At 37.8% G+C, this 13529-nt stretch overlaps 1 protein-coding gene across 1 annotated transcript; it reads right to left on the bottom strand.

Moving 5' to 3' along the window:
• Positions 1 to 488: 488 nt before the first annotated feature.
• RRP7A (ribosomal RNA processing 7 homolog A) lies at positions 489 to 12624 on the bottom strand. The gene is made up of 7 exons (XM_083366650.1): positions 12540 to 12624; positions 10160 to 10302; positions 9026 to 9151; positions 8186 to 8309; positions 5580 to 5677; positions 4775 to 4973; positions 489 to 1411 (listed from the first exon to the last, which is right to left on the bottom strand). The coding sequence occupies exons 1-7, from the start codon at positions 12601 to 12603 to the stop codon at positions 1326 to 1328; spliced, it is 840 nt and encodes a 279-aa protein (XP_083222776.1). The 5' UTR covers positions 12604 to 12624; the 3' UTR covers positions 489 to 1325.
• Between the last annotated feature and the right edge of the window lie 905 nt (positions 12625 to 13529).

The raw sequence follows: 13529 nt of genomic DNA, 5'->3' as shown, positions 1-13529 counted from the left end.
TCACTTAACAACTGAAATTTTGGGCTTAATTGTGTTCGTAAGTCGAGGACTACTTGTAGACTCCAACCTTTCCAGTTTGGCAGACCGGCAGGGGGGAAGAGGGGATGGTTTTGTGTGAGTGGCTGGCACGCAGGTGTGCAGCTCCATCTGTAAAAGTGAGAGTGCACGCTGCGTGCACGTGTGCACTCACTTGCCCCTTGCACGGCCTGGTTCAGAAGGGGCCACAGCCTGGTAATGGGCTACAGCCCGGGGGGTGGGGACCCCTGGTACATTCCATTCTACCAAGAAGGCACCAATAAACCTAGAAAAGAGATATGTTACTGAACATATAATATAAACGAGCAGAAATGGAAACACTAGCAGCACAACAAAACAGGTTTGACCAAATTTAAACCAGAATGGATTCCACAGATATTGCATATTATGTCACAAGATAAATTTAAGCATTTAATGTGTGGTGTTTAAGAGTAAGAAAAAGACTAAGGAAGTAAAAATATAATTTATTTAGTTTTAATAAATATTGTACATCAGTTACAGAACAACTAAGGAGAGATTAAAAACTAAATATTTACCTATAATGTTTTTAGTAGTTTTTCTCCATTTTTATTTTTAAACAGAACAGTGAAGATTTTAGCATTCAGCTCAGAGATTCAATAATATTTTTAAACTATTTTCTTCATTGTTACAAATAATACATTTTGGCTTTTAATGTCTCATCAATGATATATTGTGTATCAACTGCACAACTTTTGGAACTTCTTTGTCCATTTACTGGTATAATATCTTAGTATTTTTCTTAAAAAATAGTTTCTTCTTTTATCTCTTTTTTTTAAAAAAAAAGTAAACGGTGACATTTATCGTTTACAATAATTACAGTTTAGGGAGGGTGGTTGAACAGCTGCCCTTCATGTTAAGTGATGCTAAAACAATATACTGCAGAATGGTTCATTATAAAAACTATTTGAGAAGTCCTAAGTTCATGACGCTAGGACAGACATGTCAAGCTCGCGTATCGGAGCCTTTTCGCCACTGCCGGCAATGGGGTGCGTGCGGCTTCCAGATGATGCATCTGGCCCGCTGGCCGGCAGTTTGACACCCCTGCGCTAGGAAGTCCTAGCATGAACTCAAGATGCAGTTTGTCAATAGAAATTCTTTGACATTGGATTATCAGCTTCACAGAGACGTAACAAGTGACTGCAGTTGGTACCTTTTATTCAGCAGCTGAGGCATGAGTTCAACCAAGAGATCAGGGATGGTTTCCTAATAAAAAACTAATTTCTTAGTCTGGCTACTGTTGCCCTGGGGACAGCTGCAACCTCTCCAAGTTAGTATGGGCGGAACTTCCGCTGTGCTCTCATGAGAGCAATTTTCTGCTTATCCTCTTCAAATTTCTTTCTTAGCTGGGCTATGTCTGAAAGAAACACAAAAGATATTAGATAGAAGAGGTGAGAATATTGTTCTTAAACCATCTATGTTTTCAATCCTATTATCTGTGAGCAGGTAATTACTCAAGGTGATCCCAATTATTACTGGAAAATAGGAGTGAGTAAGAAAAATGCTTTTACAACCTTCAACCTACATGCCGTTATGTCACCAGATAACATAGTGGGAGTTAAAGAATATGAAAACATTTTTGTGCATTTAGCAATCTTCCTATCCCATTCTGTCTTATTTGATATTAACTATTTTGAGTTGGGGGATAGTTAGATTGAGTTCCATCTGTTTTTCAAGTGATCTACTGGGAATAATTTGCCCCTTTGGAAAAAGCATTTTGATTGGGGAGAGAAAGAGCAAAATAAAAAAAAGGATTGTTCCAGATCATCACATTTGACCTGGATTTATGTATATGCTCTGGCAAGTCTAGCCCCCTCAACAGTATGTATCTCCCAACAGATATCCTCAAAGTAATGTGGCCCTTTGAAAAGTGCAGCATATTCCACAGAAAGAAACATTTAAAACTCAACAATTTTAGCTTTAAGAAAAATATCTCCATGCCATATAATGAATTTTATTTTAAAGTCCAATATTTTTTCTACTACACTTTATCTGCCAAGGTTAACTATAAAGGCTGTTGGGGGTAGGATAAATATCTTCTGCCAAAGTAAGCAAAGGAGTATCCAGTGATGCTGTCCTTAGTGTTATTTATAGGACAGCAACTCTTATCACCTTAGACTGGCTATGAAGTGCCTAATTTTTAAGAGGAACTTACAACAGCTAAACTGTATCTTAACTCTTTTTTGTTCAGTAATTTAAAAAATGCTTTTATTCTGCGTAATTGGAAATTACCATTTGGAAATTACCTTGTTTTTTTGAAATTCTTTATCTCTGAGCACAGCAAAATGCCTTTAAGTCTTCTATTAAAAAGACTTGTGTGATGTACAGCTTGAATCTGGAACCCAGTTTTATTTGCTTTTTTTGTATTTCAATTTTTAGTAGCTTCTCTTTGGTAAACCCTTATTACAACCAACTCTATTTCTCATATACGTGAGAAATAGACATATATACATATACAATAAACACATATACAGATCTCTCTCTCTCTGGATTTTAATGGTAGGTTTATTTTAACAGTGAGAGACAGAACAACAACAAAAAAATCCAGAAAAACGCATTTCAAAGAAGTTATAAATTGATTTGCTTTTTAATGAGTGAAATAAGTAATTGATCCCCTATCAATCAGCAAGATTTCTGGCTCCCAGGTGTCTTTTATACAGGTAAAGAGCTGAGATTAGGAACACTCTCTGAAAGGGAGTGCTCCTAATCTGAGCTTGTTACCTGTATAAAAAACACCTGTCCACAGAAGCAATCAATCAATCAGATTCCAAACTCTCCACCATGGCCAAGACCAAAGAGCTGTCCAAGGATGTCAGGGACAAGATTGTAGAGCTAAGACCATCGCCAAGCAGCTTGGTGAGAAGGTGACAACAGCTGGTGCGATTATTCGCAAATGGAGTAAACAGAAAATAACTGTCAATCTCCCTCAATCTGGGGCTCCATGCAAGATCTCACCTCGTGGAGTTCCAATAATCATGAGAATGGTGAGGAATCAATCCAGAACTACAGGGGAGGATCTTGTCAATGGTCTCAAGGCAGCTGGGGCCATAGTCACCAAGAAAACAATTGGTAACACACTATGTCGTGAAGGACTGAAATCCTGCAGCACCCGCAAGGTCCTGAGCACCCTGCTCAAGAAAGCCCATCTGAAGTTTGCCAATGAACATCTGAATGATTCAGAGTATAACTGGGTGAAAGTGTTGTGGTTAGATGGGACCAAAATTGAGCTCTTTAGCATCAACTCAATTTGCCGTGTTTGGAGAAGGAATGCTGCCTATGACCCGAAACATGGAGGTGGAAACATTATGCTTTGGGGGTGTTTTTCTGCTAAGGGGACAGACAACTTCACCGTGTCAAAGGGATGATAGAAGGGGCCATGTACCAAATCTTGGGTGAGAACCTCCTTCCCTCATCTAGGGCATTGAAAATGGGTCGTGGTTTGGTATTTCAGCATGGCAATGACCCAAAACACATGGCCAAGGCAACAAAGGAATGGCTCAAGAAGAGGAGCATTAAGATACTGGAGTGGCCTAGCCAGTCTCCACACCTTAATCCCATTAAAATCTGTGGAGGGAGCTGAAGGTTTGAGCTGCCAAACGTCTGCCTCGAAACCTTGACTTGGAGAGGATCTGTGAAGAGGAGAGGGACAAAATCCCTCCTAAGATGTATGCAAACCTGGTGGCCAACTACAAGAAACGTCTGACCTCTGTGACTGCCAACAAGGATTTTGCCACCAAGTATTAAGTCATGTTTTGCGAAGGGGTCAAACACTTATTTCACTCACTAAAAAGCAAATCAATTTATAACTGTTTGAAATGCGTTTTCTGGATTTTTGTTGTTGTTATTCTGTCTCTCACTTAAAATAAACCTACCATTAAAATTATATACCAATCATTTCTTTGTCAGTGGGCAAACATACAAAATCAGCAGGGGATCAAATAATTTTTCCCCTCACTGTTGCTCATAATCTTTCAAAATTTTGGTCGTTATTAATGGTTATAGTGCTATTAAAGTAACTTGAATATTAGTTTTAAGGGATAATGGGGTTCAACACTGTCCATAATTTACTGACTTAAGAAGCAGAACAAACTAAAACAAACTCTGTTTCAATTTTCCTTCTTTCACTTCACCAAAGCAATGTATGTTTTCACTGCATCATCACTGATCATCCAAATTTTTGAAAATGATACTTTTAGTTGTTGTCCAGGTTCCCTACCAAGGGAATATGTTACCTAAAGAACACAATCCGATGTTATTCAAACTACGCTCCTTTATAATTAGGAAATGTGCTATACCCTAGAGAGCTAGTTTAGTGTAGTGATCAAGACATCAGGCTGAAACTTGGAGACAGAGTTTTACTCTTGCCTTAGGAACAGTATGTCAGCTCCAGGCCAGTCATTATCTCCTAGCCTCAGGAAGCAGGTAATGGCAAACCACTGCTGAAATCTCTGGTGTTATTACCAGATCAGGTAGCCCACATTCTATATCTGTGCATCTGAAGAATTTTGCTTGATCTGGTGAAATTCATAATCTAATTTTCAGCTAATTTTTCTAATTAACAATATTATTTCAAATGTTATTTCTGTCTTATTGGCTATTCCACCCCAATAGTTTTCTGCTGCAAATTTGATAAATATTCCTTACAACTGTTCATCCACGTGATTAATAAAAGATGTTGCCTGAATCTTATGTGACAGTTCACGAAAGGTAAAGAACTCACGTTCTCTCTTGGTTTCACGATGTTGCCAGGCATAGAAATTGAGCAGTTCCTTGCGTGCTCTCTTGCGTTTCTCTCTTTCTAGGGTCCGCAAATTGGCTGCTTCTGTCCATGGAAGGCCTGGCTTTCGGCCTTTCCTTGTCACTTTCACCCACCCTTCCTTATCAGGAATACCTTCTTCCTTTTCAGCTTTGGCTTCTTCCTGTTCCAGGAATGTGAAAGAAAAAAAATCTCAAGGTTGTATGAAAACAGTTTGATGTCATACTTGACTTCAAGAAATGTTTACAATCCAGAAGGCCATTCTTAACTTGAAGAAATCCCAGTTTTGTGCAAAGTGAGATTTTTTATAATAGCAGAGTTTTGTTCTCAGGAAATGTGGATGATATAATTGTCCAAATAACCACTTTTTAGACATGTGATACATGTTGGGGAGAAAATGTCCTGGCCAAGTTCAGTATGGTGGACACAATGTGGTACAACAACCATAGATAATGTATTGAAAAACCACTGTAATTTTTAGATTGAAAATATTTATATTATCACTTTACATCCCACTTTGCTTTTCTCTTCTGCCTGTTTACGTATTCTCAAATAAACTTTGTGAGATAATGTGCTCAGACAAATAATGACTACTCCAAGATCACTCAATGAGCTTTCTGGCTGAGAAGAACTAAACTCCACCTACACATTTTAATCACTGCAGCATGCCAGCCATTACTAATCCTAACCCATTCCAGAGGAATTGTATCAACTCTCTCTGAAGACAGGCAATATTTCCCAACAACAATTATGTCCTTGGTTTCTTTACCTTTTCAATCTTTTTATCATAATTTTGCATGAAAGAGTCAACTTCTGTCTTCAGCTCAGCAGGATCCACAACTGAGGCTGCGTATCTAGCAATCCATTCTGAAAAGTGAGAACAAAATAATCAGTAACTTTGTAGTGCAATTCTCAAGATATGAAAAGAGAGGAAAATCCTTTGAGAATCTGGAAATTTCTCTTCATCTATTCTGAACCAGATTCAATGTGGTAGGACAAACTGAACTACTGTGTTTCCTCAAAAGTAAGACCTACCCTGAAAATAAAACCTCCCAGGTTTTTGCCTCGCTGGCCCACTTCTGCGGCTGAAGGAGCAGCTTCATTCTGCGGCTGAGAATGGAGCTTCGGCCTGCATTTCGCAGTCAGAGGCCTTTCCGGAAGGTTTCTGCAGCTGAGAACTGAGCTATAGAATCCGTAGCTCGGTTCTCGGCTGCAAAGGCCTTCCGGAAAGGCCTCTTGACTGTGAAATGCAGGCCGAAGCTCCATTCTCAGCCGCAGAATTTAGCTGCTCCTTCAGCCGCAGAAGAAGTGGGCTGGCTGAGCAGGGCTGTTGGTGCTATCACCACGAGGTGAGTGGAAAAGATTTACCCTGAAAATAAGACCTGGTGCCTCTTTTGGAGGCAAAAAATAAAAATAAAAATAAGACCAGGTCTTATTTTCAGGAAAACACGGTTTATCTAAGCATAAAGGTTTACATTTTATAATATTTTATTACATCAAATAAACCAACAATATAAATGCATTCACACGCTCAATATGACAGCCAGTGGGGATATAGTGCTGTGAGGCTGGATTGCCTTTAGGAAGATCCAGGTCCTAATCCTCCTTTAGCCACAAATACTGGCTTGGGGCCAATTCATGCCTAATTCACAGGACTGCTGTGAGAAAACAACAGAAAGGAGGAGCATTATGCATGCTGCCTTGAGTGCTTGTACAAGAGGTTGAATAGAAATCTAACAAATAAATGTGACTTAAGATTACTAAAGATTAAACAAAAAACATCTGAGCATTTATATCATAAGCAGCAATGCCAAAAAATGTCAATCAATTTGCCTTGCCCTTTTATTACACACCTACACCCACAGAGAAGCTAATTCCAATATATAACAGCAATCCACCATTGGAAATCAGTTTTATACTGCCAGTGTTATATACTAATTATTTTGGTCATTCCTGTTTGCAAGAAATTCCCCAAACCTTAGTAAATTCTAAATACTGGGAAAATACCCAGGATATGCAATCTTGATATACAGCGAGAAATCTTACATTATCAAATTATTAAATCCAAAATATGACAGCAAGAGATGTCAAATCATGTCAATCTATTGAACTGCATCTCCAACAGCTGGGCAATTGCAGTCAACTGTTATTAAATATTCTCTGAGATGTCCAGCTACATTAAATGAGAGCCTGCAGACAGAGCCAAGTCTGAAGGGCTTGTTTCAACAGGACCATGTTGAGGGACATGCAAATCTTGCGGAAATGGGGGTTCCAGAAGGCAGGCTCACTTCCTGATAGGGTCCCACCAGATAGCACTGTTTAATTGATGGGACTCAGAGCATGCTAACTCTGTCAGCAAGAGGTAAGTGGTCTTTCAGACGACCAGACCCTAATGCAGCATCTTGAATTACATCTGGAAACCTACTGATAGCCAATGCAGTTCATCGACCAACAGTATGTCATGGAAATAACAAGGAATGTCCATCGCTGCCTGCAATACATTTTAGACCAAAATCAAAAGCTCTAATTTTGACATAAATAAAACAAGTCTTAGGTAAGCTAAAACTTATTTGGATTTTCAGTTAGGAAAAATATGATTAAGAAGAACGATTTACACTTTATCAGGCCTTTTTATTTTTATTGTTACCTTAAGCCAAGGTACTTGCTATTCAATAACTTCCTTTGCATCAAGGCTATCCTTCAAGCTGTTTGTCTGTTGGATTTAATTTTACCTGTTTTGTTTGTTTGATAAAGGCACTGCCTAACTCCAGACTGATACTGGGCAGCTCATAATACAACCATAATCTTATACCAGTAAACAGATAGTATATCTGGTAAACCCATATACTGCACACAACTGACATGAACTGCAATTATCCTAGCCCAGAGCTGGGAGAAGAGCCAGGTCTTTAAGACCCTCCAGAATGCAGTCAGGGTAGGAGTCATCCAGATTCCAGGAAGACAACACATTCCAGGAAGGCAGGCAGTGATAGAGAAGGGATGGTACTTAAAGCCTGTTGATTCTGTCGAAGGGAGCTTGAAGAGATTTATAGGCAACAACCAGCATCTTCAACCATCCAAAATCGTTAATTGAAAAACAGCCTTTTAGCTAGCGTACGTATTTTATTATATTTGCATTTCATTTTTCATTGCTCAGAACTCAAATCCTTTCTGTATTTCCATTCCCGTTTTGATTTTCATTCTAAATTTTTTATCATAAGTCAAATCAGGCAAAAATCTCCTAAGTCTGAAATCAAATGTGAAGAGAGTTCTGTTCAATACTTCTTAGTTTGGGGACTGAGTACAGCCCTAAATGTAGACTTCTGTATGCCAGGCATGGAAAAGGAAAATGTGTAGCATTTGTGCTTAACTTACTGTGAATGCCAGTCTGCACAGGATGGCTCTCTGAAGATATTATATGGGGCCCTTGAAGTGGTGAGGATTTGGCAGCCTGTACTCCAGCAGGTCTTTTGAATACCACATAAGCTACTTGGAATCCCTGTGAAGCAAGAAGCATTTTGTTTCAGGTTTCACTTACATGTGACCCAAAAACTAAGGGCGATAGCTGCCATAGAGATAACTGCTCCAGCCTCATCCTGACTGTTCATATGGCATTATGATTTTTTTTCCCCATCAATATTTCACATATGGCTAAAATACAAGTGAGCCCCTAGAATCAATGTCTATCTTGCCTGGGATTAGTTGCAGGTTGTTGTCTCAAATATAGGTCTGGAAATACTTATGAACCCTGGTCTAACCCAGAGAAAAAAACCCAGGTAAATATGATATACCAGATATTGCACATTAGTTGTTAAAATAAGTCAGGTCCAAAAATTGCATCTTAAACAAGGGCCTTGCCTCTGCCTCCTTTAAAGAATCAAGCAATCAGCCTTCAAAATTTATCTAGGATAATCCGGATTATAAAATGAGCACAGCCAAACGGAAGCAATCTAGAAAGGGATCCAACTCCTTTCAGCTAAAGCTATCACAACAGCGCATAGTAAGTTCGTTAGTCTAAAAGATCTTGATGCGCAACATAAACACTACCTGATTATTTCATAAAGGAATCAAGAACAATGTGAGGGATAAGGCAATACTTGACCATCATAATGAAACATTTGCTTTGGTCTTTTTCAAGTGTTCATTTGTCCCTCTTAAAAAGGTAACACCATAGCTTCCTTCATCGTGCTATTCTCCTCCACATTCCCAATTTACCAAGGGTATCTTGTTATTGAAGAATTTGGTCCTGGGTGTTTCTGTCTCATCTCCTGGCTTTGGCCTTTTACACATCTCCACAGATTGTACAGGGCAAAAGTTGGAGAACAGCCTTGATAAACATTCCTAAAAGAAAAAAAAAGATTTCAGCATAATTCATGGCGTAGTTGAAGAGTGGAGATTTCTGAAAGATGAAATGGTTTCTTCTATTTTGCCCAAAATTTTCAGCTATCTGTAGCAAACAGGTTACTGCTCACATCTTTCTTCTTTTTAATCAGGGCTCATAGCTTGAGGACCAACTCATGAATGGAGCCTTTGAAAAACTTTGATATTGGTTCCAGAATCCCTCTAATAGTTTCCATGCTTATATAATTTTTAATGTGAGAGAAGGGGAAAATTATAAAATATATGGCTAGATATATTACATATATTTAATTGTATTTACTTTTATTCCATTTATCCTGCTCACTATTTTTTATGCCTTAATTTTTGGACTCCAGCAACCAACATGTCATTCAAAAAAGCCAGCATGGCCCCCTGAAAACTGTGCATTCTTTCTTAAGAGCTCTTACATTCTGTACCTTTCTTCTGGAGTCTTAGCACCTTTCTATACCTTTCTTTTGGCAGTAAGCCTGATCACAATTATGAGATAGAATTAACTCTGTCTTTCATGTGGATAGGGGCGGGACAGAACAAAAGAGGCCTATGTATTCCTTTAACTATACTACTTATTTGCTCAAATTTTTCAAAAAGTAAACTTTCTCTTAGCAAAGCTTTCTTTATATTTTAGTTGGACATTCAGCCCAATCAATGCTGCAAATATTTACAATCAGTTGTTCCATACCTGATGTTCTCAATGTTAATATCTGAGCTATGGAAACTGTGGGCACCAAGTTAGAGGGACTATGTGAGGCAGAAGTTCAGATAGATTAAAGTAAGATCAATTAACAGAATGAAAAAGATAACAAATTTTCATTAGAAGACTTATATTCCAATCAGAATGTTATTCATAAAAATCCAATCTATATTATCTTCTCAAAGTTATCTTGTTACTGACATTTGTAATATCTCTGTACTGAATGTCAAAATACCCATAGCTTATATAATCTTCCTCTCCTTCCCCAAATAACTCACCTCTGTACAATATGGAGGAATATTTAGGACAAAAAGTGTTCGGTTTTGAGGCCTCTTGGGATCTCTGCCCTCTCTGACTTTGTGTTCTTTTACATAGAGATAATGAGGTGACTGGTGCTTCTCAGAAAACTTGACTGGAATAGCTAAAAAGGAAGAAAAGCATTTTCTAATCAAGTCACTTCAGGGAAGAAAAACTAATTTTGGTGAACATTTTATAAATGAAAAAACAATCATTGCAGGTGCCGTCACAATTATTTCAATAAATAGAATATTTTGCCCCTAAACTTGTTTAATAAAGTTTTTTTTAAAAAAAGAAACATAATCTTTTGTTTTTAAGGAACAGATGCAGAAATGGAGCTTGTAATCTATTTTTGAAAAAACTGTATTCTAAAAATAAAATAATACTATATGCTTCTATATGGTGCAGATAAGCTTAAGAATTCAATTAATTTTTATGGAGCTTTTTTCCTGTTGTTTTTTTTGTCATAGTCACCTTAATCACTGTCATATAATTAATTAGGTTTTCATACTTCATTGTATAAGCTCTACATTTTTGAGATATTGTTTTAAAAAAATAAAAAAACACAACTGTACTGATAAATGACTAAAGAGTGGGGCAATGGTTATAATGCAGTATTGCAGGCTGACTCTGCCCACTGCCAGGAGTTTGATCCTGATTGGCTCAAGGTTGACTCAGCCTTCCATCCTTCCAAGGTCGATAAAATGAGGATCCAGATTTTTGGTGGCAATATGCTGACTCTGCAAAACACTTAAAGGGCTGTAAAGCACTGTGTACATAGCTCTAAGTGCTATTTTTATTGCTAAATGCTTGAGGCCATAGAGATAATGAGGTGACTGGAATAGCTAAAAAGGAAGAAAAGCATTTGCTAATCAAGTAACTTCAGGGAAGAAAAACTAATATTGGTGAACATTTCATAAATGAAAAAAACAATCATTTGTAAAGAAGGAAATGTTTTATTACTAGGTCTGTATGTGACTGTACAAAGTAAGATAGGTACAGGCTTATTTACTTATTTTTCTTTTGTGAAATATTTATTTTTGCATTTTACTATTTGTTTGCTAAATCCTTTTAAGAGGATTGGACTGATTAAACAAGCTTGCTCTGGGAAAGAGACAGGGGCTCTCTTAACTAATAACACTTTTTATTGAGAAATATTTTTAATTTCACTGACTTGATTAGACGGGGAGAGGGGGGGGGGACTTCCTGAAGCAAGAGAAGCCCAGGCAGACTTTTATCTCCATACAGAGAACATTAAAATTCAGAAAGTGAAATGCATGTAAGTATACATGTAAGATCTGTCTCCACTTTTACAGATATATTTGCTGCATCTGTCCACCTTAATCTTAATGGACTCCAGACAATTGTAAACTATTTTTGCTGAACTGGAGTGGGGAATATGGATTGCATGAGTCTCTAATATCTCCTTTCCATTTTATGTCTATTTCTGTACAGGTAAATATTTAAACAGAACCACTGCAAATTAATAAAACAAATGTTTAATTGAGCAAAACCTTTTTTGTATCTATGTATCAAGAATGATGAGTACATTAGAAGTTTACTAGTTGGAAACATGAATGCAGAAAATATCATACTGTTGAGAACCTGTATACATTGCAGTGAACACATTTGAAATACACATTTGAAAATTGATCAAAGATTACTGTTTTTTATAGGAAAAAGGAGTGACACATTGCAAGTTATTAATAAAAAATGAGAAACTAGAGTAAGTAGATAAATTTGACAAAATGTTTACTAACAGGAAAATACAGAAGTGTTCAGACACTCCTGCCCTCCTTGCAGATGTTGCTTGATTTAGTTATCTTTTTTATCTCGTGCTTCATTTAACTGATTTACATCTTTTTGCACTTTATATAATGCTGTTAAAAAGGGGAAGCATACTCTTTTGTGGATATTTATGTATATGTATGCATTTACTGAATATTCAGATCACGTGAAATCAAAATTAATTTAGATTCCCCGTCTAAGCTACTTTGCAGAAAGGTCAATTTATTGAATTACTGCCTCTATTATCTCCTCCTACAAGCAGAAGCGCAACACTCTATTGACTTATGTGTAGGCACTTTGCATCTATATATACTGCTCAAAAAAATAAAGGGAACACTTAAACAACACAATGTACTGTATTTAATAGTAGGATGTCTTATTTTCTGTTCCCTTTATTTTTTTGAGCAGTATATAAATTACTGTATATGCGCCCCATTAGCGAAAGAAACAAAAAGTGTATCAGCACATTGTCAAAACGAGGTTGGAGGCTATTGAAACCGTAAAGCAACCGAGAGCAGTTTCAGCATTAACAGAGATTTCTTTCTTCATCTCCCAGCCCTATTTTCTACTCACCTGTGTATCCTAGGGTGGCGACAGCTTCTCCATTTTTCACACACTTCGAGTCGGAGGCCGCCATTTTGGCTCGGAGGAAATTGCGTCATCCTTCGCAACCGCTGAGTATCGCGAGGTTTCTTGGGACCAATCGCTTTCCCGGGGAAATCAAAGAGTGGTTTCGTTCCTGCATCTGTGCAGCCTTCGGGCGGCGGCAGCGGGGGGTGGATTTGTCAAACGCGTCTGTGTGCCCGAAACGAAGTCCCACAACTCAGAAGGGGTTTTATTTCCGAAGACTCAGCCCTATGCGTGTGCCTGAGTTGGGTTAGCCCTGTGCCGACCTGTTGTCTTTTTTTTTTTTAGGTTATAGGGTTGTGATGAGATAGAGGCAAGTGACATATGCTTTGTCAAGCCCCCTTTTCTAAGCCTGTTTTCACATTCATGAAATCTTCGTAATCGGGGAGGAAAGGGGAGATTCTGGAAATAGAAAAGCTCCGAGACAAACACCACACGGGAAATTAGTTTCCAGGGTTAATTTTGGAGCTGAAAATTTCTAGTGTAGTGTCCAATGTTACATCGTTTTTAAAAGCATCATAGGAAGCCCTCCCATGTGTGTGAAACATCCACAGAAGATTCCTTCGGTTTGATAGGATGGATATATCAGCATATGGAAGATTTTCCTTTCAAGACGAGGACAATTTCTTGGCAATAATATGGAAGGGACTTGCTTTTTTTTTTGGCTGACTTACTGAGGTCTCAGGAATTGTAGGATCTCTGATGAGTCTGATCCCTGATCAACTTAAATCATGGTTAGCTAGGAGCTTCCAGCTAATTGGGGTAAAAATGAGCCAATATCCTCACTTTAAACAAAATTTGCATTGTAATGGAATTGTAAATTCATTTTGTAATGGAAAAAGTTAAACATCATATATTCAGGGTATATCTCGTGTAGTTATTTTAATCACCATTATTCTGATTTCTCAAACAACTCCCATCAAAATCTTCCTGAAT

This window comes from Vipera ursinii, assembly GCF_947247035.1.
Source record: "Vipera ursinii genome assembly, chromosome: 6".
Lineage (NCBI taxonomy): Eukaryota > Metazoa > Chordata > Lepidosauria > Squamata > Viperidae > Vipera > Vipera ursinii.
The sequence above is the reverse complement of the archived record's forward strand: the minus strand, read 5'-3'. Positions and strand labels throughout refer to the sequence as shown.

What these genes read in the sequence shown, in the direction of transcription:
- RRP7A (XM_083366650.1), bottom strand. Translation starts at nt 12,603, where the DNA reads ATGGCGGCCTCCGACTCGAAGTGTGTGAAAAATGGAGAAGCTGTCGCC. An exon ending in TCAATAACAAGATACCCTTG is followed by an intron (nt 8,310 to 9,025) that starts GTAAATTGGGAA and finishes CTTGCTTCACAG; the next exon opens with GGATTCCAAGTAGCTTATGT. An exon ending in TGTGCAGACTGGCATTCACA is followed by an intron (nt 5,678 to 8,185) that starts GTAAGTTAAGCA and finishes CTCACTTTTCAG; the next exon opens with AATGGATTGCTAGATACGCA.